A 21732-nucleotide genomic window follows, 5' to 3' on the forward strand; every position below is an offset into this window, starting at 1 on the left:
TTCCTGTGGTTTTGACCCATTGTTGTGATCCTGCTTCTAAAATAAGACGACCGCGGATTGCTTTCTTGTACTTGCCTTCTGATGCAAGTCCCTCAGACTCTCATGGAATTCCTTAAATGTACATGTATTATTGAGCTGGAGGCCATATGTAAGATGTGTGAACGCGCTCTGTCTGGCACAGGGGTGCAAAGTGTAATATTGGATGTGATTTATTACCCGACTGCGTGGAACAGTGGCTTGCGGTGGAGGCCAAACTCAACTTGCATGCAGGTCTAGAGTAGTGTATCTGTTTCCTATTTTCTTCACACGCTGGTTTAGTCTGGCTTGACTTGGATGGGTCCACACAGAGAGCAAACGGAGGCATTCAGACAGTGCAAACATCTGCTGGACAGTCTTGATGTCAAAGCAAGTGACATCATACATACAGTACAGTATCATCTACCTTTTTGATTCAAAAGGATGTTGTGACTTTCCAACAGAAATTTGGGATTTGGCCTCTGTGCTTTCTACAGTCTTTTCTGATCCTTGGCTTAAGTCTTATTAACATTATCTGGATACACGTGAGATACAACGTGGTTATAAGGAGAAAACAAAAAATGAAACACAATCTACTGGAGGTAAAATGAAAAATTTAATGCAGATTTATTGTCAAGATAAAGGTTAAGAATAGAATGGAATAATCTTAAGACTTTCGGATACATGCCTAATATTCATCCATTAGCATTTGACTTTCTGGCATTAGATAATGTTTGGAACCTCCTATTTAAAAAAGTGTGAACGTGCTTATTCATATAAGAAGTAAAACTTTGTAAACTTTTATAAGTGTGTATTATTATAAAAGTGTAGCTAATATTGAGAATAAAAATAGTCAGTTGTATTTGATATACTGAGCATAGTTAAAATGACAGATTTTGTCACTATTTCCTATTTATTTTCTCAGTTTTTGGTGGACAAGGTGAGAGGGAGACATCTAGTGGTGTGATGTAGTTACTGCGTGTACTTCCACCTTTCTTGTTTTAAACATAGTAATCCATCTTTTTACAGACTGATCCTGTCAGACCATATTTCATGGTGAAATTAGGGGTCATACAGGGGCTTTTACAAATCCTATAATACTCTCCGTGGGACCACTTGACATCAAAACAAAATGGACACGAGCGACATTGAGTATTTATTAACAAGTACACAAGTGATTTTTATTTATGCAAGCAAATTTGATCATACAGGTAAAATAAGCCACCTCAAGCTGTTGGCACATGAATGTACAAAACATATTCAATTTAAAGCCTGCGACTAAGCATTCGTAGTGAAAGTACAAAAGACTAATACGAGGAGAAAGCTGAGAGCATTTTTTCAGATCATTACAGAGTAAGCAATGTTGGTACAAGTATTAGTTTTAAGACATGGTTGAGAGCTCATCACAAACTAAACAGACACAACTCAAAGACTACAGTCTCTAATATCAGTAGCATAACGCGGTAAGCGTGGGGGTTTAGTACTGCACATATAAACAAAGGGTTGATTCAGCAAGACAGTCAAAAGTGTCAAAAGAAAGAAGTGAAATGAAGTAACTTTTGAGTCAATAAGACTATATTAATGCATGTCCATGCCACGAAAAACATCTAAATTCACAGTCGTTACTAACAGTACAGTTATCCAACTTTGAGTTGAACACCAATGCGCTTACATCTAGAGAGAGCACAGAAATGGTCAAATAAGTGCATGAAACTTTTGCCAGGCAATGAACTGACAGGCCACCTGTGTAGTCATATGGCATCGAGATGTGTAAGCAATACAGTTGCTGTCATGAACAAAAAAATACTGTGACACACACTTTTCTCACATCTGATATTTCCACCAAGGAGTGCCAATACACCAACAACCTTTTTATTGTCAGGGTTTCTTTTTATCGGCTGAGACTGATCGATGCAAAGTGGACTGACCCACAGTGATCTCCTCTTCTCACCTGAATTGTCCTTAAATGTCAGTGCTTAACATATAGGTATGCTTTGATATATCAGTATATACAGTGCAGAGTTCTGCAAAAACAGGAGTTTACTATTTATAAAGTTTAAGAAATTAAAAAAAGGGCTCATGAAATGTTTGCATGTGCTTTTGTGGCTTGTGATTCAAAGACGATGGAGTCATTCACAGTCCTAAAATACATTTAAATGGCAGGATTATCATAAAATAAGCCATAATTTATCTTTAGTCGACTAATCCCATCTTTGATATCTATCAAAGTAATTGTTTCCTGTTTAACAGGCTTGGCACATCTAGCAAATATTTGTTCCACACTAATGATTTGGTATTTATCGTGTTGTCTTGCTACTGTATAACTTCAAATAGAAAAACAGATTGAATTACTTTCATGTGAAAGTGGTTTTTTTTATCCCTGGGAATACTGGTATGACAAAGGCTTACGCTGCTTCCTGTTTGCTTTTGTGAGATTTAAAATATTTTCAAAAGTAACCACCCGCTCACATACAGTACATTGTTCTTGAAGATGAAATCTCCAGACACACAACATGATAAATGTGCTTGAAAAACCCTTTTGAAGCCCCTGTGTACCCCCTCAGAAATCAGCAAAAAATAAATAATGCATGAGAGCAAAATGACACGTAGCATCAAATAAAAAGTTTTCAGAAAAATAAAACAATTGTATGCAAATTATTCAAAGTTAAAAAAAAAAAAAAAAAAAAAAGCAGAAATACTACTGCTACCTCTGATTCTACTTACTACACTAAAACTACTATCAGCACTAAACGACTTGTATTCAAGAATAATATAACTGCCATAATGATAATCATAACACCATCCATGAGAGAGGTAAAGGGGCTTTTTTTTTCATCTGAAATGCTGTTTGTGACTGGGGAGGTTTGTGTGACGTTTCCCCCCCCAGACCACACTGTCATATGACGCACCAGTGACATCAGCGGTGGCGAGGGCCCTAGGCGCCATCCGCCCCCCCCTCAGGAGGGGATGGTATAGAGAGAGAGAGAGAGGGAGAGAGAGAGAGGGAGGACGGATAGAAGAGACAGAAGAAGGAGAGGGAGAGAGGCCGGAGTGGCAGGGCCAGGCCTCACGCTGGGCTTTATGTGTAGGCGTTGAGACGCTCCTTGGAGCGGGTGGAGTGGATGTCGTGAAGCTCCTGCTCCTCCTTCGACTTGATGTCCTCGTACTTCTGCATCCGGCAGGCGTCCTTCACGTAGGCCCAGTTGGCTGACAGCACCATCAGGTAGTGGATCTGAGAGAGGAATTAAACATACACATAAAAAACATACATATGTATAATAGCAAAACCTGCCTTCTATGATTCATGTTAATTTGCTCAGTCCATTAGAGTAGTTAAATAACTCAAAAGCCCATTGGAATATAATCTATGCTTTATTATTCATTTTCTCAGCTTTATCTCTTGCAGACTTGGAGTTATCAAATTAATTAAAAATGCACTGGATGCACTTGTATTGAAGGTTACATTTCCAGTTTTTCCAGCAGGTGGCAGCATAATGCTAAATGAGGTCTTGGACTTGCGTTACTATGGCAGCTGAGATTATAATGAATGTATTGTGGCATAAAGACTGAGGCTGTAACACAGCTTCTCTCTTCTCTTCTCTCAAGGAATGGCAGTTTCATAGCTGCTTTGTTAATGAAATGCAAAAAAATCAATTAAGCGCCTGAGATTCAAACACTATATTTGTCCTATGTTGGATTTTTGTTTCCCTCCTAAGAAGAAAGAGTCTGATACTTTTTTTTTTCAGATTTTTTTTTTCAGTACTGATTGTTTTCCTGACTTTGAAGTGTTTTTTGAGGGCAGCTCATTATTCGGATGCATCTATTTGTTGTGATGAGTTTTCTATGTCATTAACTGAAAGGAAAAAAAAAACACACACAATGGGAGGGGAAAGAGTCTCTCCCCAATGTGCACCATCATCCATGACTGGCAAACACTTTTTGTTTCTCAGAAAATGGCTCCAAATTACTGACTGATGTTTGCAACAATTTCTGAGCCTTTCTTCTCCCTGTTTCCATGACAACACATTGACATGTCTGGCGCCTCCAAAAGAGGGGAGGGAGACAAACCCTGTCTTCTTCACTGCGCCAAAATGCCTTCCCTCCCCTCCACAGCTATTCTCTCGCAGGCAAATACGACACAGGCTACCTATGAAGCAGCCACAACACAACCGTCTCCCCGGCTACAGCTTCTCTCCTCGCTTCACACGCTTTTTTTTTTTTTTTCAAATACTGTTAAGTGCTACCACTGCAGAAATGATTTGCTTTCACCAGTCCCTTATGGACAACACAGGATACTCCATTAGAAAACAAACAAACAGGAAACCTGAATGAGCTCTATGTTGTAGGATCTATAGCATCTCCATTAAGAAACGCCGGTCACAGGGGGGGCTTGATGTGCTTGATTTAAGAGATATTGTCTCATGAGAGGGAGGTGCTAGTTTTATTGGTGGCTCACCATAGCAATAACAGCAGCTCCTGCTCCAGCGAGGGCACAGATGAACAGGTGGAATGTCATGTCGAGCTGTGGCAGAAACAAATCACAGCACATATCACTCAACGACCTGAAAAAGCACTTGTAAAACATTCAATTTGTTCTGTTTTACAGCCATAAACCCGTGTGCATGCAGTTATGAACCGTAATATATGTCAGTTGTATTATGTTGGCTGATTTAGTAGAGGTGCAGAGTGATGACTTTCAAGATTTCTTTCAAATGTTGCATGTAAGCAGTATAAAGTTTTTACAGGCAGTGTACATGGTGCTACTCAGACTATTTGTGTTTCATTACACCTGTGAACAGCTCCAGCAGAGCAGCTGAGTAAAGTGCCCTAGCTGTTTGAGGGCACTTAGATATCGCTTTTGCGGTTTCAATAGTGGTAGTGTGCCGTTATGGCTGGTGGGCAAGCAGCCTGAGTATTTAACATTGCCACTATTCCAACTGCGGAGCCGTCGTTGGCATTCGAACTGGAAAAGCGTTCACAATCGTGTTTGTGTTGCATTCATGATTTTTCTTGATGCTAGAAATCCATCTGGCACCAATCTAGAGAGCTTATAAAAAGATGAATTCACATCTTCTGTACTGGTTATCAACAATGTTTGATGCCTAAAAGTAACTTTTTTCCGTTACCTCGTTAGATTCGCACATCTTGTAGAACTTCTCCGATCCAGCACACACTGTTTTCGCCTCAGCGATTGGCACGATACCTGAAATAAATTGGATGACTCATAAAGTGTGTATAAAAGCCAATATGGCGTGCTCTACAATGAAAAGCAGGCAACAAAGAGACAGTTTTATGTATACCAGCAGATGACAATAATACAACCCGACTGTGCACCAAGTCACACGCAGGCGACATATAGGCAGATAATGTGATGATGGCAGCACAAGTAGTTGTTGACAGAGGCCGTATTTGTGGCGGCTGGTGGCTAATGGACTGAAAGACGTGCCACTAATTAAAGTTAATGAGCCAGTCATAAAAGCTAGTGATATGATGGACTTTTATGGACCAGCTTAACATAATGCTGTTTTGGATCATTAAAGTTTTCAAGACAGTAATTCGAGGAGAAACACTGGGTCCAGTCGATTTAAAAATTAAAATTTAGAATCAAACTGGGTCATTTACAGTATTTGATTTCAAATGTGGCTGATTAGTTTCCTCATAAGAAATAAAATAAAACAAAATTAAGTGTGACATTTATCATAGTTCATTAGATTACTGCAGCCAAAATATGAGAAGCCTTGAATTTTGAGTCACCCTCAAGGAATAAACATCAAAAAGCAAAAACAAATGGTAAGATAAATACATATACATAAACAGTTCACGTGAGCCAGTGAAATCTGAGCAACTGAGATCAGAACAGGAGTGGGAGTGAAGCAGAAATGGAGACAGAATATCCTTGCTCACCATACTGGCGTGGGTCCAGGCAGAGTGTGGCCCCCTCCAGCACGGTAGCATTTTGGCAAATGTTCCAGATGTTGAAATATATAAACACTGGGAGGGAGGTAAAAGCAGTCACTCCAAGCCAAGCCAGCATGAAGATGTATGTCAGCATGATGAACTGAAAGAGCAACAGAGGGGGCAAACAGATCACACGGAGGTTCAGTGTCGGTCAATAGTTTTAATGTTATCTCATCTGTGTACGACTGAAATCTCTTAAGTTGCAGGTTAAAAGATAAAAGATGCACTGCCACCACTACCACTATCAGTTTGTTTTTTTAAAGGCTCCATGGTCCACTTTGCCAATTTCTGCCAGCTTGACTAATTTTGGTTTGGACATTTCCATGGGGATAAGACCAACACACTCTGACTTAATGAACCCATTGATCACAAATACCACACCATAACTCATTTCCTTTGCCTCCCTGTGGAGCATCAGATTTGTTAAGCAATTATATCCCAGTGATAATCTTGTTAGCATTGCCTCCAGCTCGGTGGTACGCGCCGTACGAGAGTGCTCCTAATTTTTATTTTTGTTGTTTGGCAGTGTGATACAATTATTTTTGATTGATGTGGTTAATGTCATTTCAGAGCTCTTCAGTTGTGACACAGTTTGGATAATTTTTTTTTTTTTTTTTTTGTAAGATCTACAAAAATACACCAATTAGTATTTTTTCAGCATACAGAATCACTATAATCTTTACCCTATTTATCTTGTTTGCTCAGGTCTTTTATGTAAAATAATGTTGTATACGAATTTGTTAATATACAAAATAATAATGTCTAATATTTGATGCAACCAAGAAAAAATGTAACCCATATGAAAAGTTTTGCCTTTCTCTCCACTTCCTGTTTAACTAATATATTATCCCTGCAAAATCAGTGTTGGATTCCCAAGTGACTCCTGAAAAGTGCAGCAGCAGATACAGCACACTGTTATACTGTTGTAAATATAGAATATCAATAAATAATAGGGAACAACACAACCAAAATCTGAACTAAATCTGACAGTTGGACTAAAATAATAATCCTACCCAAGCGCTGACACAGCGTCCACAGGTGGTGATCTTGAAGTCTCCGTACAGATCTTTGATGGCTCCACTGGTGAAGAAGCCCTCCACCATCAGCAGGATGCCGTAGACGAAGAAAGCTGAAGCAATGCCGTAGATCACATACTTGATGATGTCAATCCTGGAGAGTGAATAGAGAATCACAACAATACTATATTACACTTTGTTCTTAAAGGGATAGTTCACCCAAAATTCAAATTTCAGAGTCCTCCGTGCCTTCTCTGAGTTACAGCGGGGCTCCGTGCAGCACTGCATGTCCATATGATGGTTGCGAACGGAGCTCACTTTTCTTCGTCCAAAAAGACACACCAAAAAACATCCAAATACCTCCATAGTGCTCGTCTGTATTGCTTCCGCTACAAACAAGCTTAAAATATAGACTTATTTTATTTTTTTCGGAACAGTTTCTCATGTCGGGGCTTCAATACAAGAGGGACATGACAGACGAACACTATGGAGGTATTTGGATGTTTTTTGGTGTGTCTTTTTGGACGAGGAAAAGTGAGCCCCGTTCGCAACCGTCATATGGACATGCAGTGCTGCATGGAGCCCCGCTGTAACTCCGAGAAGGCACGGAGGACTCTGAAACTTCTCTCAACCCTTAGTCGACATGAGGGTGAGTGAAATTTGAATTTTCGGTGAACTATCCCTTTAAATAAAGTCTTAACAAGCCTTTGTGAAACAGGCCACAGGTCAGAGAGGTTCACCTGACGGTCAAATGTTATACATACAGTAGATGATACAGATAGAAATTTGCTCTAAAGCTAAAATCAAAGTAATCTGGAGAGTTGCCGCCATGTGGGAAATGGTAGTTGTTGTTGAATAGAATATATTAAATCCATGTTTTCCTCTTTGTGGGTATGCAAATCGCCTACTCCTTAGGGCCGACACTGTTTTCCTCAGCAGCTTAATAACACTTAAAGTCGGCCTGAACTTTTCTGCTACAGTATACTCACATGGTGAATACATCTAGTGCGTCCACAGGGCTCCGCACCACCTCGAAGTAGTTCTGGAGGATGGTGACGGTGCCGGACAGCGCCTCATGTCCGCAGCCGCAGAACAGAGCCACGCCCGCGTAGAGCAAGATGGTGGCTATGAGGGATGGGTAGGGGATCCCACCAAGGCATTTGATGCAGCACTCCAGGCATCCTAAACACAGAAAAAAAAGTGAAAACAGTCCACTGTTAGTCAACAAAGACAGAAACTGAAACAATTCTCACCCAGAATCCAGGACAGGAGGAAATTTTAGCTCTGAATAATTCAACAAAACTTTGCCAATGGGCAAACGCATTTGCATGTTTCACACTGTAGTACCTTTTACAGTTGGGAGGGAGCTTACTGTAGGTGTACAGTCAAACAAAAATACAACAACTCGTCAAAGTATCCGGACTCCACTACGTACATCTCTTGTGAGCAGCTGGCTCTTTTTACGCATCAGGTGCTGTTGTATTCGCAGCCACACAAGAGGGCGACATATTTAAAGGGATAGTTCAACATTTTGGCAAATTGGCCCATTGCCATAATCCCTATAGTCATAGCAGTAGGTTCGTTACCTTTAATTGTCGGTGCAAGCTATTTTTAGAACGGCGGAGCAGAGCCGTGAGCTGCTTAGAGCTACGCTACGGAGGCTCATGGGATTTCTTGGTTTCCCTCATCAAACTCATCAAATACACAATCCAACAACTCCAAATGTGCAGGTCACGACTTGTCCGCCAGAGCGTTTTTGAGTTGTTGGATTGTGTATTTGATGAGTTTGATGAGGGAAACCAAGCCTTATTGCACATCTGTCCGTCCTGGGTGAGGGATCCCTCCTCTGTTGCTCACCCTGAGGTTTCTCCAATTTTTCCCTGTTAGAAGGGTTTTCCATGGAGTTTTTCCTCAGTCGATGTGAGGGTCTAAGGACAGAGGATGTTGTTACGATGCCATGTAAAGCCCTTGGAGACAAACTGTTTCCTTGCCTTGCCTCCGTAGCGTAGCTTTGAGCAGCTCACAACTCTGCTCCGCCGTTCTAAAAATAGCTTGCACCGACAAATAAAGGCAACAAACCTAACTGCTATGACTATAGGGATTATGGCAATGGGCCAATTTGCCAAAATGTTGAACCATCCCTTTAATGGGCACCACAGCTTCATGTGCGCAGTTATCTTCTTGTATCACATTTTCCCCTCTGTTCTCGGTTCAGGCACCATATTTGTTCAGCCCTGCAGAGGATGCTGACATTTCATTCAGCACTAAAAGCTCAGCCTGAGCTTTGCACAGTGGATTCTGACCTTTAACCCCGTTCTTCCTTGCCCAGCTTCCGTTTCCCCGCGGCCCCTCAAGGTGACTAATCGCCGCTCGGTTCGACTTCAATCTCCTGTCACACAGATTTCTGTAAATACTCATGCACACCACTGTGTCTATCTGAAACACGTAGATTTATGAGTCTCCACGTCGTGTTTGTATATTAGTGAGTGTGTGTGTTTTGGGGGCACTGTGAGTCACTCATTTCTCAGAGGTGGAATTTATTTCCTGTGGAAGCACAGGACATAACCAGACTTTACGGGGGCTTGCAGTGGATTGCAGTATATTAACCACACACACACACACACACACATAGGTTTTTCAAAGCCAAGCCCCTTCTCCATCAGTTTGTAACTCTCCATCCGGAGCCGTATCATAATGGAGGGCTGCAGCCTAAATATGCATAGCCGTCAGAAGTCCGAATCAATACACACACCGCAAAGTGAACAGCTGTAATTCAATGAGTGTAGGAATGGAAATTTCCTCTTGATCAGTTACATCACGATCGCGGCCGATGATTAAATTCATCTGCATTCACGCGGCTGTCCCCGATCAGAAGGGAGACTCCACGGCTGCACGGTCGGTTTGCATTGTCGCTTAAAGAGATGATAAAAGGTTCCAGGACCATTCATCAAGGCTGTTTTCAGCACCATCTCTTTTATGATTATCTCATTGTCTTCGTCTGTGTTACAAAGCAAGGAGTCACAGCAAAATACCCCCTCCTTCTCCTCCTCCTTCTGCTCCTCCTGCTCCTCCTCCTCCTCCTCCTCCTCAACTCTTTGCTTCTGACTCTGATCCGAACCTGAGTGGAATACCAAGTAGCCGGTCTGCCTGCTGGGCTGTGCACAGCACTCAGACTGTGCATGCCGCAGCTCCAGCCCCTTGCCCAGGCTTGCCTAGATTATCTGCATCCTCGCTGATGTAATCCAGTGCTGGACCGTAGAATGCCTCCTCGGCCTTGCTACTTTATTTTCTAAACCTCTTTTGTCCGTGAAAGGTTTGTTGAGAAAAGTCGCTGTTCTTGTGATAACCCCCGTGCAGCTTTTCACACTTCAAATCTACTTTGGTCAGCTCCAAAAATATAATATCAGTGACTCTATTGAAATGGTCAAAAGTGAGTGAGGTTGTCGACACGCTTCTTTTCCCCCAATTTTAAGCCTGTTTTTTGTTAAAAACATGTCCACATCTCTGCTCAGATGGATGATACGTGTCTATATGGATGTTTTTCCACTCGGTTTTCTCCTTCTGTCAGAGGAATCAGAGTACAGTATGTCATGATGTCAGGGAGAATCCCTTCCCGAAGCGGTTACACCATCTGTTTGCTGTGTGAAAAACAACATTTCTGTATCATCTCTGTTTGGTGTTTCTCTGACAAACATACAACCCCGAACCCAGGGGGAGTTAGGCAATTACCTGGGAAGAGACATCAAATTCATCTTTGGTTCCCATTAGACTATCGGGTGCTTGCGGTGCCACCTGACATCCACAGGCAGTTTCACGCCAGTTCACACCTACATGTGACAACCTGCAGCAAGGCCTCTCGTATCAGTCAGTAAAGCTGCTGTCTGGGCGGGGACATGGTTGAATAGTGTAGTTTTGATGGTCAGTGATTAAAAAGTAAAAGGTCAGTCTTCTTGTTAAAATGATTGATGTTGAGCATCGTACTGTTGTTTTGCCATTAACTAGCAGGTTGTTAGTTTTTCCCCAGAGCACCTGTGGACAGCTCCCATTAAAGCACTGTGATTCTGTTGCTCTTAGAGATTGATCTGTGGTGTATGTTGCTTGTACGCGTGATGATTCAGCAGTACGTTTGGCATCTCTGTAGTGTTTTTACTTGCAATGCAATATCTCATGGAAATGCATTTCACACAGGCCTGTTGAGGCTGGGAAAAAAAACGGTTTACTCATGGTGTTACGGATCAGACAGCTGGGAAATGTCTGTGAGACATCGGACTGACTTAATTTGGCCTCAATAAAATATGTACCAGTATCGGTTTTTATAATGTTTTCAATATCTTAGGCTGATGGAAAAAACATGGCCCCTCAAGTCATCAACCACAGAGGGATTTTTCCAAGAAGAACGTAGGATGGACTTAGAGTACAGTATGTTGCATGGCTTTTTTTGATTAACAAAAAAAATACTGGCAAAGTACCAGCTAATACAGGACACGCAAGTGCAAATTCCTTTTGACTTTGCAATGTGGGCGCCATATTTTTAGCCTTTGCTGCTCGATCATCGCAACAAAAGATGAAATGATTGCCACTAGATAATTTTCCAGATCCTGTCTCCCCAAAAAACTCTTTCATGCAGTGTCTTGACATCTCATATGTCTTCTGCTTCAGCTCAGGCACCGCTCAGACAGAGAGCGATCCTGTCACCGCCTCCTCCCTCAGACTCATTATCCTGAGTTACCTTATCGTTTCAGGAAGCAGACAGTGACAGGATTTATTGACGCGAGGGTGTTTGCTGACAAGATGAGAGTGACAGAGAAGGCCGTCACATTCGGCCCCCTCACGCTCAGGGGCCGTGCCTGTTTAAGCCACAGGAAGAAGTGACCGCCCAGTCATGTGAAAGACTCACCAGACAAGTGGACATTTCAGATGATTGGATTGATTTGCATGTATTTCTTGTTGCTTTTTCCTGTTGGATCTACATCAAAGCTGTTGGCCTTCGATGAATCACCTGATGAGTGAAATCTATTGTACAGTAGTTTTCTCAACTTGCAAAATTGTCCCTTTTATTTGCCCCAGTGAGATAAAAGCTTAAGCTCGTATTTCAATTGAACTTTAAATGTCCTCAAGTGGAAGCAAATCTTACAACCTCACACTGAGAAAAAAATAATGTAGTAGGCCTATATTTTTTCTTTTGCCTGCCTTTGAGACATCCTGGTTAAATTTGGGGCTGTGGATGTTTGGAGCCTGTACTTTACATGAAGGAGGATGAGTAGAAATATAAAAGATTTATGTCATGGCCTCAATCAAGGTTTACTACCTCTGCATTATTTACATTTCTGCACACAGATTAAACGAGCTGGAGCCGGTGTCTCGCTGTTCATTTGAAATCTATTTGACTTTTTCTTGTCGTGTCAATGGCACCAGTCGTCGTAAAAAAAAAGAAAACAAAAAGAAGTTGGCTGTCATTCCTGCTTATTACAGATCCAAATCAACAGACCTGGCCAGTAGCTTGCATTATATCATTTGTGAGCTCCAACTAAGTGATGTCGAAAGGAAATGTTTCCATGGAAACAGTTGAAGATGAAGTTAGAGGGGTTAAGATGGCAGAACTGGTGAGTGGTTATAAGAAGAGTGATTGTTTTATTAGTCTGCTCCGACCCAATAAAGTGTGTGTGAGGCAAAAAGGGAAAAACGAGATGATCATGTCAAGTATAAGTTAAGACGTCTACTTAATGGAGAGTCTTACATAATAGACTTAGAGCCAGATTCAGACAGAGTGGGTGTTGATGGGTGTAACATGTTTATAGAGACATCTAAAGTTTTTATTCAGATGTTCTTTGTCGCAAGTGTTTCTTCATACTTTTAAGAGCCCAGTTGAAACTACAACTGGACCATGCAGCAGTAATAACATTATGGCTTTTGAAGATATTAGATGAGATGTGGTGATGTTTGTGTCTCATGAAAAGCGTTGTCATCACGGCCGCGTTAACAAAGCCTCCTCCTCACACCAACACATCCTCTCATTTCCTCCCCTGCACCTCGGCATTGATCGTAACTGACTGCAAGATCGAGCCGGTGAAAAATAGCAAGTGGTGGTGCGAACTGACTCGGGGAGCGACTAGATGCTTGATCCATAATTTAGAAGCGGCACAGAGCAGCAGAGCACAAGCCTCTCACATTCATTATTCATGCTTTCTGCTTAGCCCAACATTACCTGTAATGGAAATAAAAGATCCCCTGCTTGATGAGGAGCAGCAAGTATTTGAATTGATCTCGCTCACAGGTGTAGCACCGCTCGTCTGTCCAAGCACCCACCGACGGCCGAGTGGGGGAATTTGACCTAATTGACTTAGGGTATAAGCTTTGAACGCACCAGAGGGAATAATGACGACGAGCAACCTTATGTGTGCTTTTCACTTGATCTGGTACAGCAGGACACATTATGGAGCCGCTGCAGTATTTTAACATAGTAAGTCAGTGTTTTCATTGTTAACTGAAATTGCTTTTTTTGTTTATTTATTTTATTATTACAGTCTGAATACTCTTCAAATTCAAAATTAGCATTTAAATCTTGGTTATTTGGAAAAAAATAATGGTCTTTCTGCTGCGGTATGTCTCTCCAGCAGGGAAATAACATCTAACAAGGATATATTCTTCCCACTCAGCGTTAATGAAATAAATTTCACTTGCCAAAATTGAAAATCTGGCAACATGAGGATTAGTCTTAATGAATTTTGAACAAAGAGACAGGATTTCAGGAGACGTTGGGGCTTTAAATATTTTATCCTTCACACAAAAAAAGCCACTGTTTCAATAAAAAAAAAAAAAAAAGAAGTGAAGCCTACATGACCCCAAACACCACGGTCCAATCAACAGAAGCCGTCTGCCTAATACAAAGAGAGAGGATGACCCCCCTCTCATGGCCCCTCCTACCTCCTACTTCTTCTCCATCTGTCAGTGTCATATCCGACAGGCAAAAGGGACACACACACACACACACACACACACACACACACTCATTCAGTCAACATTCACAGGGATGAGGTTATCCTTATATAACGCTTAGAGGTAAATGACGCCCTTCAAAGAAAACATGGTCCTAACATCCGGGAGACAGTTGGGGGTAATTAACCAGGGATTTCTGCCCTCGTTAACCCACTAATGAGTTCGATATTGTCATGTCCAAACAATACAGTATCCATGCAATATCCTTCAAGCATGCTTTTCTAACCTTAATGCTTGAATTGAAATTTCCCTGTGGCCTCTACCAGACGGTCCCTTCTATAGAGCTTAATGATTTAAGAAGTTCTGAGAGCCACCAAAAAATGCTTCTCTTTCAGATTAACCTCACATAATACTAATAGTTAATTTCTTTGTAATTATCATGTACATTTTGTAGAGCTAAAACAGCTATTAACATTTAATCGTCTATATTGGAGATGGAGTGAAAGTCACTAATACGTGATGTTGTGGTGGAGAGAGAGTCACTTTTCAGACAATATGTGTAGACTGAGTTGAATAGTATGTGCTGTGTATTGTATCATTTTAACTAAATCCGGCTCCTAAGCTTAAAACAATGATGCAAAACTCTGTAACTTGTTTGTCTTGACAAAAAGCGCACTGTGGCGCAAAATCAGCATCATTGCTGGTCGGGTGTCATTTGGCTCCATAATATAGTCAACAAAGTGGGAGATGCAGCGAGAAAACGATAAGGATTCTTTACACCGGTGAAATATGGGTTGTAGACACCAGCAGCCTTCCCAGGAGTGCAGAGAGGAGACGCTCTGAAATGAACTGTCAGGATATGGCAGCCTGGAGCTCACACTGGAGTCAGATGCATCTTGTTTATATCTTCAGCAATTCTTTAAAGTGAGTGGAAAATGCTGATCCTAGACTACTGGCCCTCAGCCCATCCTCGTGAAATAAGATGTATCTCTTAAGACCATCAGGAGCACTTATTTTGCTGCTCTACTGATTGAATTATATGTACAGTCATATAGTAGAGATATATAAGTACCAGTCCCACGTACTATTAGTCATCAAAGTAGTCCAACTAATTCAATGTATTTTTAAGTTATATTGGCATATAATTAGGTACGTTTTTGCTGCATGGTCTTTAATTAAAATCCATCCTATAGGAATGTTGGGCTTTTGCTTTTGGCGCAGTCACAGCCACAGAGAAAATTAATTAGACGCAGGAAATGAAGAAAATGAAACTGAGGGGATGACAGGAAAGAGAATAATAATCTAATTTAATGTCTGGTCTGTATTGACTTCACTTACACCGCAAGACATCCAATCAGACTCAATTTTTGCGCACTCAACTAGCAGTTATTAGTTCCTTGTTAGCAGAGGAGTTTTGTATGGGGGTGGGGTGGCAGCGAGCCTGGTCCTAGAGAGAAAGGGAAAGAGAGAGAAGGGGAGAGAGAGAGAGAGGGAGGGAGAGAGATCTCAGAGGGGGGATGGTGTGTCTGTGTCAGCCTCAGAGTAATGGGCGTATATGTGTCTCGTTGCTTTCCTATATTTAATGTGAAGCCCCCCTTCCCCTGAAGTGAGCAGGTTTTTTTTTTTTTTTTTTTTTCCAGCTCCTCTGCGCATGTTTAATCAACCAGTATGGTTGCCATGTCAACGGCAGCGCAAAATCTGCAACTAGACCGGGTACTTCAGAGCCGTGACCCACTTACTGTATGTCAACAAATTCAGTGGGACAATAGTGAATGAGACACATTAAACAGATAACCCCCCCTGGGCAAAGGGGATGTTACAGGCCAATTCCAAAAGCTCAGCCACTGATTTCCTCTTTTTTTTTTTTTTTTTTTCCGTCGTGAGATGGAAGAGTCTGAACATGTCTGTGCTACTGGCTGCCGAGCGGAGACGTGTCTTTTGTCCGAGCCAAGTTCACTCCGGGAACCGAGGGCCAAATGTCAGAAACTCAGGAGAAGAGGCCACGGCTGCTCTTTTACTCTCAGTTTGAAGACCTAAACTGTGAAGCTGATGCTTTTTTTTCCTTCTTTTTTTTTGTCTGGGAGAAATGAGCTTAAATGTCTTGATTGCCAAAATTATCAGCATCCAACACCAGGCAGCGCGGGGAATTCAGTCACATCTCCCAAACAATAGATCATAATTATATCCTGTCTTCAATGCTTTCATAAGAGTGCAGTTTCCAAAACACTCTCCTGCGAATTAAAGTAATGTTTAAACTTGATTGAATTTACTTAACTTACTTCAACAACCATTTGACAGTCAATGCATCTTAGAAGTGAACCTAAATGATGATGAAACGATCATTGCATACTCCTCCCATAAGTAAATTGTATTCCAATAGCAGCGCCATCATCATAACATCATCATTTTAAGGTATCCTTTCAAGCACCCAGCGAGGATCTGCGCAAATGGTCTCAAAGTGCATCATTATATATTGAACACCTGTTATCCCCTTATCTGCTAATCTATACTCGAGAGTCTTTCCTGAGAGAACAATACAAAAACCCTCAGAAGTTCTCCAGTAACAGCACCAACAAAGAACAATTGGTGGAACTCCCTCGACTTGGACTTGGCTCGAGCAAATTAGGATTCAGAAACAATGAGTGAGAGAGAGAGAGTTTGAGATAGAGTGGGGGCGGTGGGGCTGATGGGAAAAGAGAAAGGTTGTGTACTGTAGCACAACCAGAACTCATCGCTGCTGAGGCCATCATGGGACACAAACTATCCATTGGTGTATTTACCGGTTTAATTATTTATGATAAGAGGCTCTTTAAGGGAGAATGGCTAACCCAGTGTGAGTGACAGGAAAACTCAGGGATCAGCAGCTGCTTAGAAATGACGCTATGCATCCACATATCTGTAAAATGTGCAAAAATAAGTTTATATATCATATTAATTTTTATATTTTACTCTGTAGACGTGTATAGTGGCCCACAGCAGCATTTTCTATATTCAAATTCTAGCTTCTTCGCCTCAATGAAAATTTGACATTTATTTTTGGATCTGTAAAAAATACAGCCAAACTCTCGCTATTGGTTCACAGTTTACTGTCTTTCCTTTTGGGAAAAAAAAAGAAAAGAAACAACAGTTGTGTTTTTTTTTTTAAGATTGACAGAAAATATCAATGAGATGCTCAACATTGAAGAGCTTGCCAAGTTATTATCCTGATCAAACCGATCAAACAGACGGAGAAGCAGTGCCTTGCAGAGTGGATTCCTGGCTCAGGAAAAGCTAACAGGTGTGTCTTCCTCAGTTTTTCCACTCAGCAACAATTTACCAGGACCGATACGAGCGAGCTCCATCCAATCTTTGGTTTATTTTTAAACACTGTTAACCCACACTCTGCTGTTTTGCAGGACTTGTGTGCAAAACTTGAATCATTTCATCCTTGCTTTGAGTGGAAAACCTGCTTTGTCAACCATAGGGCGTTTGGCCCCCCCCCCCCCCCCCCCCCCTTGTCGCTCATGGCCCCTTTGGTACAGAGTATGTCTGCTACATTTGGCCAGCAGCTCAAGTGAGCAGTGCCCACCTGGTAAGTCTGACTCATAATCAGAGATTTGCAGCCTCAGAAAAGGAAGACAGAAGGACATTAGCACGCTGTGAGTGCACTCATTGACACCTCCTCCTCCTCTGAGGTGGAAGCACTAGTATTTATTTGCAGTTTGCTGTTTGCTCGGATGGTGTTTGACATGTTTAATCAACAACCTCTTACTGAATTGTTACGTGAGAATGTCATAAATATGTGATTGACGTTAAAGGTGGTACCAACAACAGAGCTGCCTACTCATAAGAAAACAATGTTGCGTGACATTCATAAGCTTTTATAATAGTTATGGCTGAGCAGATATATTGTTATAGTGCTTTAGAGTTTTAAAGAACTTTTGCTCTGAGCAATGCTTTTCTTGCTAACCCTGCCTCTGACTTGATCTTTGATGGACTGTGGCTGGCTCTGGGACGGCAATAGACAAACCTGACAGGACTGGCTTTAATGTTCATCGTGATTCATCAGAGCTGCTGAGACAGTAATCCGTTGTCTTCCTTAATGAGGAGCTGTCACTTTTCAAGCCAGTCATTCGATAAATCCCACTAAGTTAGCTGACCGGTGCTACCTCATGCTTGATCAACCAGTACGACTCGTGAAATATTACGTCATGATCTTATTGGAGGGAACTCGATGAGAACTAGCACCAGTTCTTTTCCCTCAAGGAAAACATACACAAGTTTCCACGGAAAATCCAGACCCAGCAAAAAGTACTTTCATTCTAGTAAAAGTGAAGCAGCGCTATCAAAGGGAATTCCCAGATGAACATTAAAAGCATAATCCTCACTCTCTGCCATCTCCCTTTAGTTTGTATTGGTTTAACTTTAACTGTGTGAAGACTTGCTGTACTTTATACAACTTTGTATAATTTTTGAGATTACAGTTGATTTGATTTATGCAAAGAAGAAATTTAAAGAACATAGCCTTTCCTCACATGGGAGCAGTGATTAATGAAGATTTTTCACCATGGCAGCTGAGGAGATGAGAGTGGTCACATGCAATTATCAGGGGGGGCAGGACCAGATAAAATGTGAGCCTCTAAGGTAACAGGTCAGTTGCTTTTATGCAGCAAATGTCAGATATAAACACAGGATATGTGGGCAAAAAATGTTATTCTCTATTTACTTTGTTGTCCTCAATGCATCTTGTATTTTATCTCCAGCCTCTTTTCCCTGCCTGCCTTTTAAAGCTCCAAGCCATCCTTTCTTCCTAACCATCAAAGTTGACACAAAAGAACAATTACGTCACTTGGGAGGGAGGGAAAAAAAACAAAAAAGAGAAAAAAATGTTTTTGTGTCTCTGAACTGAGCTTTTGCTGAGCAGCTCCGGCTGCACTTAAGAAAACAAAATCGTGCTTGACAGTCATTTTAGATATTCAGATGGAAATCTTTTCCCGTGAGCCAAATTTAGGTGAAACCAAACCAAACTGGCACACAAGATAATTTGAGAGAGTCTTTCTAAACCTACGCATCAGCCATATAAATGGACGTAGCATACAGAAATGTATGCACAGCTTGCATGGCTGCATCTTTCAGTTGGATGAACATTTGTGTTAGTGGGCAGAGATGACAGATTCTGCTTTTCTGAACGGGAATGCCCGCGTACACACCTAGTAATGGCGTCCAAGAGGTATTAGATCAGAATCTGAGGTTTTCACTGATACATATGCCAAACATTATCAGTTGTCATGTCAACAGCCCCCACCCCCCTCCCCGGAAATAATCTTGCAGCAATTTAGTCAATCCCTTTAATCAACATGGAACAAAATATAATCTCCATATCTACTGGATGTGCATTTACATACAGTCCAGCCATTATTCTCTCTACAGATGGTTGTTTTCCCCCCAAAACCCTCTCACTTTCCCCCCCCTCCCTCTCCATCTCTCTTCTTTTCTCTTCTTCTTTCCATCCCTTTGCTTCCCACACTCGCAGACACAGCGAACTATTCCCGTGTTGCCGAAATGTCACGAGCAGGAGCGGCTGAAGAGAGAATAGATAATGACTACACTTTTATCCAGTGCCATGGCAACAGTTTCAGCTCATGTGTTGTGTGTGTCTGTGAGAAGCGGCGGGCTGCAGGGTGGTGGAGGTGGAGGAGGTGGGGAAGGGGAGGGGAGGGAGGGAGGGGGGGGTGGCGGCATTGGGGAAGAGAAACAAAAACATACGAAGCCATGCCTGTCACATGAAGCAGCCTGAAGGGGGGCGGAGGGGGGGGGTGAGGCAGGTATAGAAGCAAAATAATGTTTCCTACATGACACCAGTGGTTCAACGGTAAAAAAAGGAACACACTCTAACATGCTTTTCTTATGTGAGATCCAAGCGTACATTGAATCATTCATGCAGAGAAAAGGTGGTGGTGGGCTGTGTTGTGTGAGAGAGAAGTATAAATAGCATCAACCCCACTTTGCACAAAGAAAGCACTGCCCCGTCTTACAGTAAATAGGAGAAAGAAAAACCCCTGCTCCTGCATGATTTCCACACTAAACGTCGCACAGCCACTGACTCCTGAGTCTGGGTATTTATTTGGACACAAAGGAGCCGAACCCCGAGAGCCGCTGGATTAATGAGTGTAGCGGCTTGGTTTCGCTTCTTCACTCTTCATGTTTCTCTCTCAGCCATCGTGACAGGCATGAAAACCTTATCACACAAACAAAGACGGGGCCAGCCCCTCCGCCGGAGCCCCTCCGTTCACACCCCTCTGACTATACCCAAACAACCACATACAAGACAGACAGTGTGCACTCTTCAGTTAGAGTGCTGATTCTCGGTGGACAAAGGAATTACCACAAACAGCTGCTCTCCTATTCAGACCGGGGGGAAAAAGGGGCGAACATTTGTGCATTTTTGTCTCTGCAGAGGCAGCAACTGACAAAAACAACCATGTCACATTCACTTAAGGAAATCTACTGTATACCCAAGCATGTGAGAAATACTTTCTTACCTTTCTGGGTCTGCCCCTCATCCATGTCCTCTTCCATTGTGGCTGATGCTGTTTTAGAGCAACAAGAGATATGTCAAAAGAGGAAAAAAAGCCTGTTTGGGTTGCAGGTTCGAAACCTTTTTTAGTCCACAAAGCCTTTCCGCTTTTCTTTCCCTCCCTCTCACTTTTCCGCTCCCTCTCTAGACGTCCCTACTGAGCGCTGAGATTGCCTGTCAGCTGTGGTTTCTGTCAAGCGTCCGGGTGATGCGTGGGATCACTGAGCCTTTGTGGTGCTGTCCATCGCGAGCTGCCGTGGCAAGTGCTGAAAACCTCCTTAGTCCCTGGTGGAGGAGGAGGAGGAGGGGGGGAGCAGGGGGGCTGGATGGAACAGAGGGTGGTCTCTGTGGTCGGCAGCAAAGCGCATGTGTGAGAGGGGTATGCAGTTGAAAGAGACAGGTGTGTGGAAAATATGGTATTAAAGCAGTGGAAGCAGCAGAGGAGCAAAGAGTGCGAGCTGGATCTACAGTAGACCCTTCTGATTGTGTCATGTTAAAGTAGGGGTGTTCACAAGTGTGTGTTACTGTACCACTCCTTACCCGGCCCACCCCAAACACCCCTGGCTCTCAGACAGAATGGTTAAGCCTGATGCCCCCCCTCCCCACCCGCGGCAGCAGCTCTACTGCATTAACTCAACCTTTCCTTAAATATGGGAGGGAGGGAGGGGGGGCATTGATTTCCAAATGGGATTCTCCTAATCTTATTAGTCGTACAGATTCAATTATACATATCACCAAGGAGGTGTCATTGGATTTCTAACATACATGCACATGCTACGTGCAGAAACGCACAGCATCAGCAAGTTGTTGCCTAATTTTTTTTTGCGTGTGTGTGTATTTAAGATTTAAACTCGAGGATTAAGTGGGCTGCTGAACGTAGTGTAAAGAAAATCTCTGTATATCCAGCAGATTGCTCTGTTTTTATTAATTCCTAAGAAGTTGAAATATTGGTTTATGTGCATTTGGTCATTGGTGAATAGATTCAAGATTCAAAATTCAAGAAGTTTATTGTCATATAGATGTACAGGTACATACATTGTGAGAAGCTTGGGTTGGGTGAACGCTCCACAATATGCATAATAAATAAAAAGAGACAATAAATAAATTACGATACTAAAACCTAAAAAGTTTAAAAGGATTGAAGGGAAATTAAAAAGGCCACAGTCAGAGTCCATTGTCCATTTGGATTTATTGTTGGGTTGATTTGTTTAATAGTCTGGTGGAATAATAAAGGTGTGAATATTTGTACAC

The 21732-nt window shown here is 42.1% G+C and overlaps 1 protein-coding gene across 1 annotated transcript; it reads right to left on the minus strand.

Annotated features, from left to right (window-relative positions):
• Positions 1-1158: 1158 nt before the first annotated feature.
• Positions 1159-20987, minus strand: gpm6aa (glycoprotein M6Aa). Its single transcript, XM_085789059.1, has 7 exons — positions 20447-20987; positions 7979-8171; positions 6987-7143; positions 5920-6073; positions 5142-5218; positions 4472-4537; positions 1159-3247 (listed from the first exon to the last, which is right to left on the minus strand). Exons 1-7 carry the CDS (start codon positions 20481-20483, stop codon positions 3095-3097), a joined length of 837 nt encoding a protein of 278 aa, XP_085645185.1. The 5' UTR covers positions 20484-20987; the 3' UTR covers positions 1159-3094.
• Between the last annotated feature and the right edge of the window lie 745 nt (positions 20988-21732).

The sequence above is a fragment of the Trachurus japonicus genome, chromosome 10, assembly GCF_045865225.1.
Source record: "Trachurus japonicus isolate A0001 chromosome 10, Traja_1.0".
NCBI lineage: Eukaryota > Metazoa > Chordata > Actinopteri > Carangiformes > Carangidae > Trachurus > Trachurus japonicus.

What these genes read in the sequence shown, in the direction of transcription:
- gpm6aa (XM_085789059.1), bottom strand. Translation starts at nt 20,483, where the DNA reads ATGGAAGAGGACATGGATGAGGGGCAGACCCAGAAAG. An exon ending in AGATGTGCGAATCTAACGAG is followed by an intron (nt 4,538 to 5,141) that starts GTAACGGAAAAA and finishes TTTCTGCCACAG; the next exon opens with CTCGACATGACATTCCACCT. An exon ending in GAGCTGCTGTTATTGCTATG is followed by an intron (nt 3,248 to 4,471) that starts GTGAGCCACCAA and finishes TTCCTCTCTCAG; the next exon opens with ATCCACTACCTGATGGTGCT.